At 32.9% G+C, this 22,503-nt stretch overlaps 1 protein-coding gene across 3 annotated transcripts in view; it reads right to left on the reverse strand.

Moving 5' to 3' along the window:
• CADM2 (cell adhesion molecule 2) overlaps window positions 1-22,503 on the reverse strand; it is a 1,068,825-nt gene that overhangs the window by 323,902 nt on the left and 722,420 nt on the right. For 2 of the 3 annotated variants that reach the window (XM_033433369.2, XM_033433368.2), the window contains exon 2: window positions 2,279-2,305. The exons of the other annotated variant lie outside the window; for it this stretch is intronic. In XM_033433369.2, coding sequence (XP_033289260.1) covers window positions 2,279-2,305 — 27 coding nt within the window. The remainder of the gene's footprint in view (window positions 1-2,278; window positions 2,306-22,503) is intronic. 3 annotated transcript variants of the gene reach the window in all.

Here is a 22,503-nt window from a genome sequence, read left to right on the forward strand (position 1 = left end):
CTAAAGCCCCCTGCAGGCTTGTACACAAGTGAAAAAAAAAAGATTCAAATAAAATGAATAGGTGTGGAACAACAGGGATGGCAACGTGGGCATCCTAAATCGGACACATAAACATGTTTGTATTGCAAAATCCTAGTCAGCTTGAGTCCTGATGTCACTTTGCAGACACCTATAATATAATGTACGGCTGTAATCCTTCAGTGGTGAATTGGTTTCCTGTACTAATACTTTGTAACCTGTATATTGTAATTTGAATTATTGTCCATCATTTTTATATCATTTTTTATATCAATAAAAAATGTCCATCATTTTAATATCAATTTTTATATCATTTTATATCATTTTTATTCTTGTCCATCAAGAATTATAAAGTGAACACAGATGTGATTATTATGAGAGGTTTTATGCAATCAAATGCAGTAATGACTCATGATCACTCCATCATCAAATTTAACTTCCTCCACTCTCATAAAACACAGGTCTTCTTCTTTTAAAAGGTGACCTCACTATATGAAATAAACTATATTCATTCCTGCTTCTATACCTTTACTTATGCTTTCAAATTGCTTTTTCTATGTACTACTTTTTTCTATATATACTACCCATCCTTCAACAATCAGTTCAAGCCCCACCTGCCACATAAAGCATTCTCTGAGAACAAGGACTCCAACCTCAATATGTAAATCTTGCTAACTCCCTTTACACTCAAGTTCTATATCCCACAATTAACACATTATTTGTACATTGTTCTTAATTCTTCATTCCTAAAACTGTACATCTTAATCTTTTATTATGTAAATATATTTCATAAATATATACTCATTGTCAAGTAATTTCTTAATTGTTTCATGAGTGTATTACTTTTATCCACAGACAGAAAATTACTGTGGCAAGAATTGGCTAATTCTAGCACATTTATTGAAAAAGAGACTAGGCTAAGTGTGCAGGATTAAACAAAGGGTAACAAGAAATTTTCCATCTCATCTTTTATATTTTTAGTGTTTTATCCTAGGAAAATAGTAGTTGCACACTAAATGCTTAGCCTTATAAATAGGGATCAGTTAACACTCCAAACATAAATCTATGTATAGTGTTAAAACTAGCTGTAAAACTACAACCTGGGGGAGGGCAGGGCTGGAGGGGAAGGAATAATAGAGAAGGGTGGCCTTGTGGTAGAACTGAATATGAGAAATGGAGAAAGACAAAACCACCTGGTTATTTCTCCTGAGCACACAGATGAAGAAATTAGGCAGGGCAATAGTGAATAATGAAGATGAAGAGTCAGAAATTCTCCACAAAGAAGAGGCCCATTTGTGAGAAGCAAAATGAAGCTAGCATTGTTTAAAATGCTAGTAGCAGCAGGAAGATTACTTGTTGTTTTACATATTTTACTTAACCCTCACAACAACCTTTTGAATTATTTATTGTTTTTCACACTCTGTAGATGAGGAAACTGAAAGTAACAGATATATGACCAATAAGGTTATTACAGTGTTGCTGTATAAAAATAAATGAAAGAGAAAAATATGTATATATATATTTGCTATATAAGGAGAAAGCATTTAAAAAATATATAGATTGTTCTAGAGAACATGAAATTGAAACACATAAACTATACACCTATGACACTATCATAGATACCATACACACACACACACACACACACACATACACACACACACACGTTTGAATTCTTTTAAAAACCATAAAGACTTTGACACATCAAGCCAAAAGTCTTTTTCTTTCAGGGAGACATTCTGGCATTAGACAAGCACATCCTTTCTCATGAAAATGTATTTTCAGGATTCTAGCAAATGAAACTTAATACAACTAGAAAATGGATAAAAAAAGCCATAAATAGAAAACTGGAGTTTAATAAAGGATAAAATTTTCTTTTCACATAATTCTATGAAGGCATGTTCAATTTTGAGACTTTCCATCAGCTTTATTTTATGCTGTATTTTTTTTCTAGTTCACAGTTTTATCAAGGAAACTGAGGTCAACAGGCAAAATGTTAAGCATAAAAGCACCTTATTCCACTTGGAATAAAGTGGGAAATAAAACAAGAAAATAAACACAAATAATCATGGAAACACAGACATATATCAGAAACTGAATAATTAAAATGATATAATTTGTATTTGTAGAAATTTACAACTAATATCTACACAATGAACAGGTATTATCACAAACAGAACTAGCTCTATCATTTAAGAGGATGCACAAGACTAAGCAGAAAACAATCATGGTAAATCATGCAGAATGCACAATAGCTCACCTTTAACTTTATTCTTTGAAGCAGCCGCTGGTACCAAGATTGCACAAGAAGAAGAGAACAAACATATTAGATTATTAGGCAGAGTCTCTAAAAGGGATATGTTATCACTATTAGTTAAAGTCTAAAATGATACGTTTATGATTACACCATCAATGCACTTTAGATGAATAGGACTTGTAACAAAGAAAATGATAATTGGTTATATTTTGTTAGTATATGATTAAAGTCCTTGAAAAAGAAAGAGTAAAACAGATAGGAGCCACAGAGTGCAAATACCAAACACCACAAGGCACAAAATTCTTTTTAAGAACGGTGTATCTTTCTTTCTCTTTGTCTTTTTTAACTCTAAAGTTTAGTTAATAATTCAATTAAAAATACTAACATATAGTTTAAATATATTTCATTTTATTTAACAATTAAAATGTAATCCATACGTTTGGATAAATCACAAGGGCCATTCACTTGTATTTACTGAGTGCTTACTTAAATGCCAGAGAGAGTTGAGAGTACTTTCCATACATCTTCCACTTAACCACCTCAAGAAGCAAGTTTTATTATCACTGCCTCACAGATGTGAAAACTGGAACTTAGAAAAGTTACATTACTTGCTGACTATGGGACAGCTGGAAATAAGCAAATTTGGGATTTGATCCTAGGTGTGCCTGAACCTAAAATCTGTGCTCTAAGATACTACCTTACACTATTGGGATTTATGGCACCGCGTCACCAACTGGATTTCAAATATCAGGTCTATAAAGCCATATCAAAATTGCATGATTCATTAAACTTCAGCTATTTGGTACTTGGTTGATCACATAGCTATGAAACTAGAAAACTCCATTACTTTAAATGGCATTATTTTCATTAAGAAGTAGAAATTTAAGTTTATTGTATCTATTGGTAAACACTTTGGGGCAGAAGTAAACTGAATGAGGAAACTACAACAGTCCTGACAGGAGAATTCTTTACTCAAAGGAAAACTTCTAGACAAAATGCATAATTAGATGCCCTAAACATTTTGAAGTAATATGTTCTATTTTGATTTAAATATTTAAAAAGGAAGATTGACAGAGGAAGGTGTGCTTTTTCATTCTCTAAATGATGTCAAAGATGAAGTGGTCCATCCCCTAACTGGGAAATAGGCAGTCTCTAGCCTGCATACTGACCCCAGTGAAGTTTAATTTAGGTTTTAGACTGAGTGCTTATGAACTGAAAATGGAAACTTTTAATTTATACTTTCTTCTGATTCAAGTTATTTAGAGCTAAAGAAAAATTTCTAGCAAGTCTAGATACATGCCAGACTACTCATACAGAATTTCATTTTTATCCACAATCACAAACACTATCTTTTATTTATCTTCTGCTAGCTCATAAAAAATGTACATTATATTTTTTAAATAATACATTTTTTCAAATAAAAACATACTAAGTAAAAGCAAAATTATTTCAGGAAACTTGCTTAAGTCCTTACAAAAACCCATTCAAACTCTGTTTATTCCACAGCTTTAAAATGAAGGTAAGTGGTTGGAGAGGGAGAATGTTCACAATACTGTTATGAATATAATGTAAACTAACTTTCTTTTAAAAAGCAAAGACCCAAAATTAAACTACCAGATGTTTTTGTGATATTGTTAATGTGATATAACAGTTCATGGCAAAATTTGTCAGCCATTAGAGTCCCTAAAATATTTAATATTAAAACTTAAACTTTAAAAGTAATTTTACCAAGAAATTTTGCTCCTACTTAATGAATACTTCTATTTTTTTGCTTATTTTTATTACAAATTGACAAATGCCAAAAAATAAGACGTGACATAGATTATAAAAACAAAAAAAACAAAAAAAACAATAGCTCAACCTTCTCCAAAGGCTGCTACTGAAATAATCAATATTAACAGTTTGCTAATGTTATAAAAATATATTTTGCTATTCTTATAAAAAACAATAACATATATACTTTGTGTACTTTGTTTCCATAAACAGGATCATACTATACACAGTTCTTCACAGTCTGCTTTTTCCTCATTTTCCAGGTTAATACATCGAGTTCTAACTCACTAATTTTAATAGTTGTATATTTTTCTATAGTGTGTATGAAGTATGGGACTATTTCCCTATTGATAGAAAATCAGGCTGCTTTTAGGTTTGTTTTCTTGTTGTTGTTGTTTGTTTGTTTTACTGCTAATAACAATGCTGCAATACACATCCTGTGTCATATCCCTTTTATACCGAACTGGTGTTTTGTTTCTGATGGGCATATTCCCAGGGATTTTTTCATATTTCTATCCAGAAAACCACTGACAAAGATGAAGACCTTAGATATTGCTAATGGAAGTGTTGAGAAAGCTTAGATAAAAATATGCAAGTATATTAAATGCTCTAAAATAAGAGAAAACCAGCAAAAAGAAAAAAAGGAGAGAAACAGAAGTACAGAATCTAGTGATCCAGATGACTGCTATAGTGCAACCTCCTTGGATCTTTTAAACCACAAGCTGTTTCATTTAACTTTTCTTAATATTTGTTTTTCAGTTAAAAATTCAGTTTTTACGTAAGGTAGATAGCTAGTGGGAAGCAGCCGCATAGCACAGGGAGATCAGCTCGGTGCTTTGTGACCGCCTGGATGGGTGGGATAGGGAGGGTGGGAGGGGGGGAGATGCAAGAGGGAAGAAATATGGGAACATATGTATATGTATAACTGATTCACTTTGTTATAAAGCAGAAACTAACACACCATTGTAAAGCACTTATACCCCAATAAAGATGTAAAAAAAAAAAATTCAGTTTTTAATTCCTTGGTAGAATTTTAGTAGATTTCAGAATGCTAATCATTAGGAATTATTTTCATCTTTTGTGTTGTTTTTAAGACTACACAAAGCTGACTTATTTTTAGATTATGCAAAAATATTATTTCACTCAATTTCAAAGAAAATATTTCAATGTATCATATTAAATTGTTCACATGAAAAGAAATTTTACTTAAAATTCAAACTTATCACTTAACATTTTTAGCACAAATTCAAAGAAAAATTGCCAAAAGTTTTAGAAATTTTTGAGACAATAGTATCAAATGTGTTAACAGATACAACTAATCTTTTACAAAAATTCATCTTTTTTATTAAAAATTAGTGAAATAAAAACAAAGAAGGCAACCTTTACATTTCTCAGTGGGATGGAGATGAATTATTGAAAGTTCTCAAACATTACATGATGGTAGATGATTTTACTCTTAGATTATTGGGTAGATACCAAAATAAACTAGAAGGGAAAACAAAAGCTCTATGTTTCTGTGTGTGTTCAGGCAGCTAATACTAGACTAGGCTGGTTAATATAATTGGAAAGCAGCCAGGCTACCAGGCTTGTTAGCCCAATTATAATTCTCTGCATATTCCATAAAAGAAGCCAAGATGACAGCAATACTGTCATAAATGTCATGTTCAATACTTGTAAGATTTTCCATTGTCAGCACAGTCCAATTATAAGTCAATTGTAAAGTGCACACTGCATACCACCCAAAAGTGACTGAAAATTATCTTAAAAATACAATTTTAGTGGTTCATAGTTAAAATGAAAAGAAAGGAAGTAAAGGTACTTTGACCTGAGAAAAGTTTTGGATATGACATTAACATTTCTTTACCTTTATAATAAAGGCAGCAAGTTGTAACTATAACATTATAGTTGTTCACACTTTTTTCCAGAGATGATCAGTTATAATATTAAATTTGTAACTGCTAATAATTCTGATATTAATAATGTGAAAATTTATGTATGTAATTTTTGAAGAAAATCGTGAATAATAACAGACATACCAGAGCTATTTACATATGAATGCTGAATAGTTAGTGAATATTAAGCATTATATTCATGAGGTTTATCTCTGAAAACTCCAATACAGATGATTAAAAAGTAAAAATATAATTAATTGATTATGTCACCAATTAGTTAATTAGTTCATTGAATTATTAAAGTGTCTGTCTATTTGAAAGGTATCATTAATAATTCTGCAAAGAACTGGTGAATCTAAAACAGTGTTTCTCAAAATGAAGTACAGGAACTATAAGTAGGGCATGAGGGCATTCTCAGAGGAGATTAGATACATTTTACCTACCTCATAATTTGTATGACCTAGCCACATTTTCCCTGTTCTTTTAATTTCTACTAATTTTAAGATTTATGTCATGACAAAATGGTGATATGTTTTATTAGTATTTGCAATGTATGGATAATGTAGAACATACTGGATTTGTGGTTGCTTTTAGAAGTGTTTGCTGAAAAGTTACTTAGCAATAAAACATTTCGGGGATAGCAAAGACATTACTGGAATTTATTCACAGACAGCTAATACTAAAGCATTGTGGATCTTTTTATTTTAATATTATGTAGCCTTTTTTTGAAATACTTTGGTATTTTAGCCTACTGTTGTTTACTCTTCCTTCCGTAAACAAATTTATAGATAAGGGACTGTCATTTCTTAATAGAGAAGCAATAAATTTAGCAAGTACTGACATTCCAAGGAGACAGAGGTTCCTAACATCTGCAACTTCATACTCAGATATATTTTGTGTTCCTCCTGCCACAAATTTAATCTATAATGAAACAAAACAAAACAAACCCATTGCCATTGACACTGCACAATAAAATTTTTTTAAATATTAAAGTTACTCATACACATATGTATAAATTATAATAATAAGAATATATTGCCACTACTTCCTTGAAGAAATACAATGGAAACTAAGAAATCCAAAATATTGCAAAACTGGGAACCAGAGATGATAAGTGACTTTTTCTAGGTCACAAAGCTATTTGGTAGCAAAATTACAACCAAAACACCATGCTGAACATGTATATTTTAAAATCCACTATATCAAAATGCAATCATTAGATACAGTATAACAATGTAGTGCTAATTAAAATCAGGAGAGTTTTATTCCTTTTTACAAAGGAGGAAATCACACTGATTTTAACAAGAAGTACTACTACATCTAATTTATCAGATACTTACCATGGTATTACAGTCTTTTCAAGATATGGAAATTAAAATAATTGCATTTCAGGGCTAGATAACCACCTACATTTCCTCCTTTTTTCTCCAACTATCCAGTACAAAGTTAATAACATTCTTTCACTAATCACTTGAGATTTATTTAAAATAACATCTTTCTTGCTATCAACTAACATCATCTAAACATGAGAAGTTTCTTCTAAACCTCGTTAGAATTGAAAACTTGAAAAAGTGTGACTTTAATTTCTTTCACAAGTTCTTCTTTCTTAATAACCACACAAATTTCACACTAGGAAAAATGTGTAAAAATGATACTTGAGAAAGAAATGTTTGCTAAAAGAGATATATCCAAGAGTAACCAAATATTTGATGAGTGGAAATTTCTCCCAATACAAATACCCCAGCCAATAAATAAAAAGGAAATAATAGAACTCAAAAACCACTGTTCCACAATCTTTAATAAGTTCTTATATGTAGCTGCCTACATATACACATAATGCTAACATCATTAAAAGGGAGAATTCCAGGAATTACATACCTTCTCCTGGAAGGACACAATACCATTTAAGTATTTCTGCAATATAATCAAATCTGGATAGAATTGTGCCTCTCCGTTGAACTTCCAATGTCCAGTATACACAGGGAACAAAAAAAAAAAAATTCCTTGTCAATGCAATTAGTCTAACCTTGAATATGGGAAACCACACACAAGGAATTTTGGTATTTGGTTCCTTTAGCAAATAGATATCAGGGATAAAAAATACCAATTGAAGGGGGAACCTAAGAGACATATCAACCAAATGGTATGTGCAGACTACTTTGGATCCTGATTTGAGCTCTGGATATTTCACAATATTAAATAATTGTTGGGGCTTCCCTGGCGGCGCAGTGGTTGAGAGTCCGCCTGCCAATGCAGGGGACACAGGTTCGTGCCCCGGTCCGGGAAGATCCCACATGTCGCGGAGTTGCTAGGCCCGTGAGCCATGGCCGCTAAGCCTGCGCGTCCGGAGCCTGTGCTCCGCAACGGGAGAGGCCACAACAGTGAGAGGCCCACATACCACAAAACAAAAAACAACAACAACAACAACAAAAAAAGAATTGTTGTTAGTACTTAGGTGGAATAATAATATTGTAAATATATATATATATAAATGTAAATATATTTTAAGTTATTATCTTTTCACAAAACTAAATATGAAAAATGACCAGTTGCCTGCAATTCCTTTTAAAATAATCTTGAAATGCATGTTGTTTATAATATTTTCTATTTTTATAGATGGTTGAAATTTCTGATAATAAAAAATATATTTAAAATTATTCAAGTATCTAGGTTTATTTCTTGACATCAATGTTCCTATAATATGATTACATGTAACAGTGTATAAAACAGCACAGTTATATATTGGTGTCTGTATTGAATGAGATTATATTATGTGAGTAAATTTTTACTTGTATGTGCAAGGCAAACAAGCACCATTGAAAAAATTTCGGTTTATGAAATTTAGTCTCTAAAATGTGGAACATAGTAATTTCCTCTATGAAATAACCATTTTGCTTCTGCAGAAATGAAACAGAAGTTTATTTTTAGCTTCTAACTACTTCATTCAACTGTATTTTGAGAATTAAGTAATCTATATAATTATTTCTTTCCCATGTTTCCTCACTCTATACAGACAGAATTATATGTACCAAAATAACTGTTATTTTGTATTAAGAATTTTTCTCTCCACTGTTTTTGTTTCTAGCACTGATAGCTTACATGTAAAATATTTACACTACTTTATTCTATATTTCTTTTGCTGTCAAGAATCTTTTCAAACTTCATGAGTCACTACCAATTTATAAATTTCTTTTTCTTCTGTTGTATTCCATACTGCCCTGTAAGGCTTATGACTTTTACACTGATAAATATAGGGAGTTTTCAAGACTTTGTAAAAAAAAATTGGACTCAAACTCATGCTTCTAGAAGGGACTATAAAATAAATGCAAACCCTTAGATGTATCCATCATATATTATTATGAAAGCTTTGAGACAGTACCAGAATAAAAGGTTCTCAGTAAATAAAGTACATGGGCATCGTTTGAAGTTATATTTATGTTTGTGTTACTAAACCAGGAAGCTATCTTAGAAATACCCTAATTCTATAATTGGAATAAAATATAGCAATGGATATTAGTCTTCTATTATTCCCCAGATTCTCATTTGCTAATTTTGATGGATAAATTTAATATATATACCTTAGATTGTTGTTAATTACATAAAACTATTAGATTTGAGAAATGTTTTATAAACAGAAACTAAGAAAACTAAATTCTAATGTCAGTGAGATTGGTCATATTTCCTATTTTCTAGATGCTGTAGCTATATTTTCAGTTTTTTCTATTAAGTTATGATATTAGTTAGAATTTTTTTTTTTTTTTTTTTTTTTTGTGGTACGCGGGCCTCTCACTGTTGTGGCCTCTCCCGTTGCGGAGCACAGGCTCCGGACGCGCAGGCTCAGTAGCCATGGCTCACGGGCCCAGCCGCTCCGCGGCATGTGGGATCTTCCCGGACCAGGGCACGAACCCGTGTCCCTTCCATCGGCAGGCGGACTCTCAACCACTGCATCACCTGGGAAGCCCCAATTAGAAATTTTATATGCAATAATTTATTTAAAAATATATTCCATTTTACTAGTTTAAACATATGCTAAGTAAATGATACTTCTATGTCTATAAATAGTAATGGTAAAATAGTAAAGCAACTGTGTATGCATGTTGAAAACTTTCTGAGCCATCAAAGTTTTCCAATTGTCATGTAGAACCAATAATGGTATGGTATCTACCAATAAGAGTTCACATTCTAAGGCAGATGGTGACCTGAGAAAATTAGTAGGACACAAACATTCTCTCCGTGTGTATGTGTATGTATATATATATGTGTGTGTGTGTGTGTGTGTGTGTGTGTGTGTGTGTGTGTGTATGTATATGTACACAGAATACAATATTATGTAATCACTTTGTATAATCATATGCATATATAACAGTTTACTCAGTTCATATTATACCATTGGTAATTATTACTCTTTATTTTTATTTAGAGAGAATAACTGGACTCTGTACTAGTGTTGAGAATGGTTTCAATCAGAGAACCATAGTAGCACCTAGTAAACACATTATTGACTGATAACACTTTTGCAATCATTATAATAGATGACTGGGACTCACTGATGTAAAGGAAGAGAATTCATACCACCTGGAATTTACATGGACCCCAAGAGTTTACAGCTTGGGCTTAAGGAGGGTAGTGACAGGAAATGGGTCAAGGGGCAGAAACAGAAAAAAATATTTGACAGAAATAATCAAATATTTTCATGAGATTTTTTTGAGATGTATAAATAGAGATGTGAAACTCAGCACCATGTGCTGATTTGGCCTACAGCATTCAAGTAAATACTTATGAAGTAAACATGAACTCAATGTACCCTAACTCCTAATTACCAGATAATGGGTTAATTCTGGAAAAGCTGTGCAAATAGAGAACGTGGTTAGGAATAACTTAAGGAAATCTATCTAATCTGCTTCAGTGTAGAGCAGGTAACTTGTTCAATTTTCAAGGGATCCAAAGGCAATCATTTCAGTGGGCCGGCAAAGTCAAGCTTCTCCATGCATAAGAGTATGATCAAGAAATACTTGGTTTTACCCTCTAGCGAATCATCCCAGTGAGGAGCTCAAGCAAGGTGAAAGGTGACCCCCAGAATGTTGTGCATCAGACATTGCTGCTTCTCTGATCTCATCCTTACTCATACATCAGGAAGGGTCATGATTACCTAAGATTAAGTCATCCACACTAAAAGAGTTCAGACCCAGAATACACACACTTAACATACATTCATATTTAAGGCATGCTAATTTTAAGGAGCACTTAGATGCCTATTTCTAGTACATCACTTCTATAAACCAAGTGCAGGGAATGTGATCATTTAGAAATGTCAGTTTCAAATTCTTCAGATATGATCTCTGGTAGTTTTTACTGTAATATTATGCAATTAAGACTTTCTGACACATAGATGTTAATTTACTTACAGTCATAATGAGTGAGAGGAGAACTTTCATTACTGATTCAACAGTAAATAGGTAGGTAAGACTGGGATGTTGATAGTTGGTTCCTGTGTGTACTATGGAGAACCTCAATGGCATCTTCTCTTCCTATGTTTCTCTGCTTTTGCCTTTTAACACTTTTATTTTATATTGATATAGTCAGTACTTTCTGTATATATATATATAGATATATATATATTTTTTTATAAATTTATTTATTTTGGGGTGTGTTGGGTCTTTGTTGCCACGTGCAGGCTTTTTCTAGTTGCGGCGAGCAGGGGCTACTCTTCGTTGCGGTGCGCAGGCTTCTCATTGTGGTGGCTTCTCTTGTTGCAGAGCACAGGCTCTAGGCGCATGGGCTTCAGTAGTTGTGGCTCGCAGGCTCTAGAACACAGGCTCAGTAGTTGTGGTGCACGGGCTTAGTTGCTCCGCGGCATGTGGGATCTTCCCGTACCAGGGATCGAACCGATGTCCCCTGCATTGGCAGGCGGATTCTTAACCACTGCCCCACCAGGGAGGCCCTGTATAATTTATTTTGCAGGAAAATTTCATTAGGTGCTATGTTACTCTCTTGATCAATAGATGGATCAATATATACTATTATTCTACCTTGATTGATATAGTAATACTAATCATAACATGAATTTTAGAGTATGGTTTGAAAGATATGATTAACGTTTTATTTAAGGTATAACAACAACTGTTGAGCAACTGAAGATCTACTTTGACCACATCTTAATTTGAAATTCACCAGAATAAGACCAACATAGATGACATTTCTCAGAGATATGATGAGGGTCTCACAACTCTATTTTAAGACACACACAAAAAAGAAAAGGAAATGTACCATAATCTGGACCACTTCAGGAATGTTAGATACTTTTAAAAATGTATTTTAAAAGTAATTTTGAAATTATTACATAATTTGAAGTAAAAAAACCAACATGCCCCAAATTTGTGTGTCAAATACAGTCTTAATAAACATGAATAGTAATTGTAAAAAAGACTGATATGATCTGGACTATACATATTTTCCTCTGTGTCAAATATTCTCTGAATGCAGTATTACAACTATCATTATTTCAATATTTGGAGGGAGGAATCTTCCAAACACAGTTTACCTCAATTGGTAAATGCCAATAGGTAATATTAATTGGGTCATATGGAGATAAAATGGAAAAATGGTCTTAGGTGTTCAATTTCAGAAAATCTAGTTGGTGTACCTTGTACCATCTTCTGCACATCAGTTTGGGTAAACTTTATTTAGTTTATAATTAACTCTGACCAAAGGAGTATCTTGGGACAAAGTTATTTCTAACAGTGTGTTATTAAAATATGATGGCAAAATGGCAGAGGGGACTGCATAGAGATGAAAATCCTTGTAATTACAAAATACATAATTACAATGTACTAAACAAGCCTCTTTGTATTTCACATATAAAAGCAAATCAGGTTACAGATATCTTAGAATGTCATGAATGGTTATCTCTAGATTAGTGCAAAATGTTAGGAGAAAGGCTAGATGAAAAAGCCTAGATGAAAAATACAAAATAAAGATGTAGATTTCAAGATCCACTTAAGAAAACAATTATCATTTTATATTTATGTTAGATTCAGGCAGTTTAAAATAATAGCCCAAACACTGCCCTTTGAAGTGAGCCTTGTCCCTGAAGAGAGAGACAAAATACATTTTGATGAAGACAAGTACACAGGAATATGTTCTGTATCCTGATTTTCCCGGTACCTACCTCAGATTGCTACTGAGAGCAAGTGGGTAGATTATGTCATACTGTGCTACAGGTAAGTTAGCTGCTAGTTTGGGATTGTAAGATAATGCTCAGTTGGTGAATAATACATTCATTTTACATATCAAATACTGCTAGTTTAAATATGTATCTGTAAGATAATCATAATGATATGAAATAGTTTATATTTTAATAAATACCTAACTGTTAAAGAAGATCATAGTTATTATTTTTTTTTAAGCTGGTACATTTTACTTTGAAGTCTATAACAGCCACATTCACAATGAAAAAGTGATAATAATTTTAGCACTAATATCTTATGTGATATCCTTGAATGAAAGATATATTCAAACACACCAACTGGGTCTAGAATGTAAATTTGAAAAGATAGGAGACCTACAACAACAACTTCATTAAATCAAATTAAAAATGAATTCTTAAAATAAGAAAGCTTTCTTTACAGACAATACTTTATCCTAAATTTTGTAAGGTTGATATTAGCAAATCTCACAGTTAAAGTAACAATGCTTTTTTAAAGTTTCCATATCTATCACTGCATAGGATTCACAAAGAAACTCTGAGGTCAGACACTGTTAATTCCAAATTGTAGATGTGGAAATTAAGGCCTGAGGGACAGTATAAGATTTTCTCAGTACTAACTAGCTACTTAGGAGGGGAATCGAGAAGGTTCTGAATCTTCCAATTCCCAGCACAGGGACTTCTCCCTTACATTGTACAATCTGACTTTTAGTACCCATGTACTGATTCTTCTTATCTATGGAACAATAATCCATCTACCCAGGAAAGAAATTTTCCTGTCTTGATGCTATTTTTCAAAATTCCACAAATAATTTTATATGTACACATTAATAAACATATTGAGAAGTCCCAACAGTTTATAGGAAAATATATTTTCGAAAGAAGACAAAATAAAATCAGTTCTCAGGATTTTAAAATAGTCGAACTGTAAGTAAATTTATTCAGGTTGTTTGCATTTGAATCTGCTGTTAAGCCTAAACTCCCACCTGGGATGATTTCAGAGACTCAGAGAATATCAGAGTTAGATGCTACCTTTAAAGATTATGTGGTCTAACCTTCTTTGCAGCATTGATTATCAAATACTGTGAACTCTAAGTAGAGGGGACATCTATTCAGCAACATAAACTGCAACTGTTCATTAATTTTAAAACTCTAAAGCATTACTTAAAAATTCACATGAGCAAATTACAACTGAGCCTTTCGACTCACTCTCTGAAAACTAGGTCTGAACATGAGTCACTTCCCTGTGCCAGCAGAAAGCCAATAGAAAATCCCTAAATAATGTTTTGCTTAAAATGTAACCAATATTAAACTTCCCTCAATATTTCAAATTTAAAAATACCTTTGAAGTTATAGTCCTTTATAAAAACCTGGAGAAATATAAGTAAGATATATGCATTGTTCCATTTAGGAGATACAGTGTGAGGGTAATTCAAGATAATCTACTGAGCATGCCCTATAAATTACAGGGATGCTAATGCTCTGAAACAAAGAATTTGATTAACACAAGATCCCTGTCCTCAGAGATCTTATCATGTAGAGAAAGAAACAAATATGTAAACAAGTAGTTGAGAGGAATGTAAATATAAAACTAGGCTATGCCACTAGTAGTGTGATTAAGTTATAGAAAAATCAACTCACCAGCTGGTTGGAAAGCTGGTTGGAAACCTGAAAAAGGAGAGGAGAGAGGATTTTCCAGGCAGCTGCATCAGTGCAAAAGTATATAGGAAAGGACAATCACGGTGTTGGTGGAAGGAGGGTTTTTAGCTTGCTCTGCTACAAAGCAGGAATGGAAACTGTGTGTTCTGTTAATGTGCCCTACCCACTTCTACATATCATCTATGTGCACTGCTCCTTTCCTTCCAATAGACCCAATGGTTGAAGGAGTAAGGAAGAGTTGAGCATCAGATTCCATTTCTAAGAGATTAACTTAGCTAGAGTACTCAGGTAACACACTTTACAGGTTCTAGAACACTTAACATTTAGAGGAAGTGTTCATATGCATGCAGGCAGTTACAGCATACATTGACACTGGCAACACAACTCCAAAACCTCATAAAACCTCCTCTTCAAATAGATTTATGAATAATGTGAACTAAATAATTCATGGGATTGCAGATGCCAGTCCAAATAGCCTCTTCTTTTTCAAGGTTTCAGTTTGTAGAATTGTGATCAAAAGCCTTCATCAGTCATGATAGTCACAATTGTCCTCACTCCAAACAAACCATATTTGCATGTGAATGTTTCTCAGTGAAATGAGATATATAATATGCCAGCCAAGGCCCAACTAGAAGGCATTTTATGTCATTTAAATTCAGTCAAATTAAAGGCTCAATGCAACCTAAAAGGTCTACTCTCAGAACAGTAATTTGACATATCATAAATAAGAACCATTTTTTGTTAGCGTAGGTTCAGCACTTGTCAGAAAATTGTACACAGCCATATTAACAAAGTGCCGCCACTTAGGGAGAAATAAACTGTAAGGAAAACCTTGTATGTAAAGCAACAAAACACACAAACAGTGTAATATAGTGTCACTGGTTCAAAGTTGACATTTTTCACTGGAATTTACAGAAGAGGATAGAAAACACTGTAACCTTCTTGAATGCCAAGAGACTGTCAAAAATAACTTTTTTGTTTAAAATTTAAATAAAAATTATGTTTAGGAACAGGTGAGTATACTGATTGCCATTTAGTTTAGAACAAGTGGCTTTAACTCATCAACTTAATTCTTAGTAAGAACTGGAAACACTGGTAGAATTATAAACTAAAAAGCCAAAACTGAGTTGAAAAATATCAAATGTTTGGAAACATTGTAATGCTTCTTTAAAGGCCTTGGTGAGCTAAATTTTTACTAAAGATTACGAACAGATGTTATAACTAATTTTCTAGTTCTCATTGACTAATAGAAAATATCACTGACTTAAACTTACTGAGAGATTTTTACATGAAAATTGATAATTGCATTAGGCAAAAGGTTAGAATCCAAGGCTAGAGAGAGCTGTTGTAAAACAACAACAAAAAAAGCCAAACAAAATTTAGAAATCCCGTAAAGTAAACTGTCCCACACAGTTGACATTATTATTTTTTAATTCCCTCACTAGCAACATGTGTATATTTTGGGCAGGTCTATCTATTCAATCTTCTCCTGTCATTTCTGTGCCCTCAATAACATCAAGAAAAATATTGTAAGATTGTATTTTCATATTTAACTGTCTTCATGATGACTGTAAAAGGTTATTTTTATATCTACATCCTTCCTGTATACTAAAGAGATTTGAGATGCTTATAGTATAGGAAACATATGACACTTCAAGAACTGTACAGAAAAATCTCTAGACATCAGATAATGGCACTCAAATTCTGTTCAATGACTTAGAATCAAATTTCTGAAATTCTAAAGGCAGAAAAATAACTATAACTATCTTATACCCCTACCAGCAAGTGATAGGAGGCCTAAATTTGTAAGCAACCATTTTCCTAAACGCTTTTTTTGTAAAATAAAAAAGCTTTCAAAAAACCCTTCACATCTGGTTATGGTAGTACTTATGATATATCGAACACAGGTGGAGAGTATAGAAAAGTAAGAGTATCCGGATTACTAATATTTTAACTCTAATTCTTTTCAAGTGCATGCTGTTAGAGAGATTAAAATAAGTGTGAAGAAATCTTATTCTTTAAAAGGCAAATTATACTGATAAATTGTTTTAGAAATGCTCAACTAAGAGAATCTGTATTTTGGCTTGATAAAAATCGTGGGGTTGGGAAGTATAGAGGTTTAGATATCTCCAAGAGATAAAACTGAAGTGTTTTTATATGACTACATAACATTAAATTAATCTGTACAATCTCAAAATGTGCCTTCCTGTTTTTTGGGTATATGAACTTTTTGTTAATCTTCAGGTCAAGAAAAGGCAAATAAGAAAGATATTAAATAACAAAATAATACATACATATAATAAGGATAATAACTTTTACCTTTATGGAAATTTCCTAACGATATCAACTGTATTTTTCAATGCCTATTTTACAATAAAACTATACAATAACATAGTCTTCCTAGGAAATTTGCATTTTGGTGATCAAAGAAAATGAGACTAATGTATAAAATCTAGGAAGTTTCATTTAAAACATCAGTTCCAAATCATAACTATAGAATATCAGCAATTCCACAAATTCTTTGAAACTTTTATTATTTCATTTTGTCATTTTAGGGGTTGATATGTGGTAAGGAATCAGAGTAATTAAATATTAATATAAAGTATACAAAATATCAAGGAAACCTATAAAGTAGATAGAATATAAAATATACCTGTACTTGTATAAGTATACATTCAAATATTATATATAAATAGCCACTAGAATATATTAGTGATGACAGTTATTGAAACCACTTTTTCTTTGTTCCAACAAATAATACACAAATTTTAATGTTTCAGGTTTTCATCATGAAAATTAAAGGGATATAAGTAAAGTTTTTTATGATGACCTAGATTTTCTTCTCTTTCTATACCAACTTGTGAATTGCTTATTCAGATATTGAGAAACATATATATATTTTTCATATTTCAATAATAGATGTCATCAATTCTGAAGCAGATGCAGTCATATGTAAACAATCCACGTAAACAAGTCAATATAGGGAAAATATATAATATGCTAGGGAAATTAGGACAATTCTGATGCTAAAGTACTGACTTTACAGGAAAACAACAAGGAATGGCTTGTGGCAGAAAAACACACTATATCAGTGGGAATGTGAATGCTAATGAGAGGAAGCCAAGGGATGGGGACACAGCAGCATATTTTGCAAGCTGACACTGATGAGGGCAGATGTAGAAAAATGATTATCAACTTTAGACCCCTAGAGCAACATGAATGAAATCACATCCTTGTGTTCTGGGAAATAAAACAGGCAACTTGGATAGGAATAAAGAGAGGCTTTAATTATCTAAAAGTAAATTGGGAGCAACCCATGATAATACTGAAGTGGGGTTATTATAGAACACAATGTAGAGTTAATTCAGAAATCAGTTTGTTCTAAAACATCAACAGCTGGGTTTAATAATAGACACAATGAATCAGAAATGAATAAAACCTTGAGATGGAAGATTATCTGAGCAACTCTAATCATATTATTAGATTTACTAAGGAAAATAAAAAGACAAAGAATCTATAAAAGGAACTTATTTGTGTGAATATAGTTTTAAGCAACATTTTTAAAGAGATTAATCTGAGGTCATACTAACAGTTAGTATACATATTTTATGAATACTTTTTCTAGACTGTATGCCACAATGAGTGAATTATATGAATGAGAAGGGGTTCGCTATAAATCAAGTATAAAATGTGAGGGGAATATGAAACTGTAGGATACATTTTTCGGAGTTAAATTAGATTCCAATTAGATTATTATTATTATTTTTTTGTTAGGCCTTTTGAATGTGAGGATTGGGGGTCAAATCCCAGACTTCTCAGACTGTTAACAAATATTTAATGAGCCAATCTCACAAAGGGCATGAAGTTCTGTGAAACAGGTCTTGTTAAACGTCTCACCACGTGGTGTTAAAGAGAACACATAATGAAGGCCCCAAAAAGCTTATGACCAGGACCTGACTCCTTGTATACATAGATAAATCGAGGAATCATCATAGAAAGAATGGAAATTCAGGAACAGGTGTTTACCAGATGATCAATTTTCTATTAAAATTGCCTACACAGTGTCTCTTGTCATGTTCATGTAACATATCTACTCACTAGAAGCATTTAACACCTGGTCTAGAGCACTGGCCTCATCACTGACTCGTGAACTTGAGCATGATATTGATCTCTCTGTGCCACAAATTCTTCAACTCTAATTTAATGGGATGAGAGTAACAGTACATGACTTGTAGAACTATAATAAAAATATAAATGAATCTATCCATAAAGCACTCAGAACAGAGACTGGCAAAAACTAATGGCACAGAAACTGTGCTATTTTTATTGTGCCATTTTTGTCCTCGTATAGAAATTCTCTGTGTCTTTGCTGTCCCTTTACTGACAGCTTGGTTTTCTCTATTCACTATTAGGAACCCATTTTCTCATATAGAACTCAGTGTGTAGTAGGCACTCATGACGGTTTTTGAATAAATAAACATAGAATATCTGCTATGTATCAAGCATGGCCCTTAACTCTGAAGAAGCAAAAGATGAAAACAACGAGAACTTTGTCCATTTTTTACTGCACAATGATGTTGTTATTTCGTATGTCCCCATTCTTGTATCTGCTTTGAGAACAGTCAAAATAATTTTACCACACCTAAGTGCTCTATAAATATATATATATATATATTTGTTTATATATATATATAAAGAGGTTAAGGCACTTTTCCAATTTATATAATACCAAGTTATTTTGGTTTGTAAGGAAAAATATCCCCCCCACTGTAAAGTAGGTAAGAAGGTATATTTTACCACTGAGGTATATTTTTACTTCACTTTAAAATACAAAAGAAAAAAGACTAGTGTAAATATATCGCATAATTGCTGTGTAAATAGATCTTGTATTAGACAAACTTAGAGTTGCTTGACTCCCCACTCTTACTCCAACTCTCATCTGGAGAAAAGAGTAAGATACTCCTCCCCCAATGAAATGCTTGCTCAGTGGCCAAATGGATATATGTTGTCATAAAACTCACAGTCCAATCAATCCTTTTCTCCTCCACCATATGAGTACACTGCTTTGAAAAGGATCAGCCAGATTCTCTTAGAAATGTATGCTTGGATAACTAAGAGACTGTGACCAGTGAAAGAGCTGAAACCAAAACATTTTACATGGTACATAGTTGAAGCCAAACTAGAAAGGAATGAAAAAACACACTAGAATGGGGAAATACGTAGATGATAAGGTTCCTTAGATGTGCCTTAGTTCTATCCTTTGTACTGCTTCCTGGATTCCTTGTATTCCCAATCAGTAAATCCATTTCTTGCAAAAAAAAAAAAGTGCCCTTAAAAAACTCCTTTATGTGTATAGATAGAAAGACCCAGGACTAAGAAATATGTGCCATAATACACACTTAAAACACAAAAGAAAAAAACACCCACCATACATGAGGTGGTTACAGACTCTAAATAGCGTAGCATTGACTCAACCTAAAATACAGTTCTGATGAGTGCATCTGCTAGGACTTACATTTTATTAAAAGCAAGTTGACTCATTACAAAAAAAAAATTTAAATATTGCATAAATTATTCAGGGCAGGACTGGTCAGTTAGAACAGTTCTGGTTCTTACAAAGTAGATATAGAAGGTGTTCAGGAAATACTTTATTGAATTTTGAATGACAGTGGTCTTGTTACACTGCAAGAACTGCATTAGGGTGAAAAATGGGGTTCTGGGTCATCCAGGCTCTGCTGAATGTGAATGGGGACAGGTTTAGAAAAAACTTTAAGTCTTGCAAGGCTTATGTCTCATTACTCAATGTTTCTTTTCAACCATGTAGATCCTTATCTCTTACTTCAGTCAGTTCTTTCTCTTCATTATCTAGGCCTCTTGTAGCTGGGTTGTATGTGTAACTGGGCAGTAAGCCACTATAGGAACTGAGGATCAGGAATTACAATGTGTTCAGAATCATCAGACTCTCCTTTCTCTTCCTCATGGTTCAGCAGGAATCTGCCCCAACTGCAGGTTGTCTATCACCCCATTTGAAAACAGGAAAGGCTTTAATAAGCCATTTGCCCTTGTATTGATAAACTGATTATTCTCTTAGTGTGACTGTATTTTAGACATCGTACATATATACTAGGTATGTGCATATAGGTATTTAATCTCCATTCAGTAGAATTCTGACTGAATTCCATTAAAGGAATATTAGTCATCAAGAGTAGAGAAAAAGGTAGGATAAATGAAGGAGTCCTAAATTTTCATTTTTCCTAATGCTAATCCTTAAACGGTCTGAATGGCATTTAGCTCTTTGGGTTTTGAGGGAAGGGTATGAAAAAAGTTTCTGGTCGTCTCCCTTCTGAGTTTTCATTCATTGACTTGAATGAAAACTGCATCACATTTATGGCATCAAGGAAACGGAGGTAAGATTAGTACCAATAAGTAGAATCTCTATAGTCCAAAATTTGATTTGGAAGTATCAAAACACAGACATAATGTATTTGTCTTAAAATATATAGGTGTATGCGTATGTGTATGCGTGTATGTTTTTATGTGTGTACTGTCACTGAAAAGGCCCAGGAACAATGGCAATTCTAGTAGCAATGAGCAACTCTAGTACAAAACTTGAGGTCTCTAAATATATTTCCATTAAAAGGAAATGGGACTTCTTGAATAAATAGCTTTTAGGGACAAGAAATGTACAGCCTGGAAAGCTGGAAAGCCATAAAAGCCTACTGATTTTATGTCAAAAGAATTGAAGAGGCACTCACTGGTCAAATATGAGACTGAGTAATTACCTCAATGGATTAAAACACATCAGATATACTTAAGTTTATGAACACATACTGATCCTCAAAACAAAGAAGCAAACACAAAAACAAACTTCTCTGGAAGATGCCAGAAAACCAGTTAGTTATTTTTAAAACTGTCAAGAACATACAAACAAACAAAAAAGGTATCAAACATTTATCCCATCTTTCCCCCATTAACAGCAATTCAGGTACATAAATCATTGATGAAATTAACTTTCTCTTTATAGAAGTATTTAAGCTCATGGATAAAGAAAAAAATGACAGAAATATCACTGCTTGCTTCAAAAACAAAAACAAAGAAACAAACAAAAAAATCTAGATGTTGAAAAGATGAAACCGGATAGATTGTGAGTTGATAATTTGTTGTAATCAGATCATGAGAATATGGGGTTCTGTGTTTGAAAATGTATTAATTTTTTAAATTAATTTTATGTGGATGACATAAAAAGAAAGTGATAATGATAGCAAGAAGCTGAACCAGAATAGCCTAAGGAGCCAGCAGTACGAATATGAGAAAAGAAAGGGGAAAAGGAAAAAAGAATGATGCAGAGAGAATTAGCTGCATTCCTGACTGCAACTCAGAGTTGCTAGCAGCTTTTGGGTGGGGGTCAATGGAAACAGGAGAAAAATAAAGACCAAACAAATAGAGAGTACCTGTGACACTGGAGAGGAATTTCAAGAAGACTAAAGGCACATTTGCGAAAGTGGCAGGAGGCACAACCCTGTGCTATCTAAAGCACAAGCTTAGGTCATGGACTTTGTTTCCAGCAGCATCTACACCAACTGAGGGATAGAAATGATCCTTCTTTACTTGCTTCCTTCCTTCCTTCCTCCCTCCCTTCCTTCCTCCATCCCTTCCTTCCATCCATCTCTCTCTCTCTCTCTCTCTACCTCTCTATGTAG

The sequence above is a fragment of the Orcinus orca genome, chromosome 5 (genome assembly GCF_937001465.1).
Source record: "Orcinus orca chromosome 5, mOrcOrc1.1, whole genome shotgun sequence".
Taxonomy (NCBI): Eukaryota; Metazoa; Chordata; class Mammalia; order Artiodactyla; family Delphinidae; genus Orcinus; species Orcinus orca.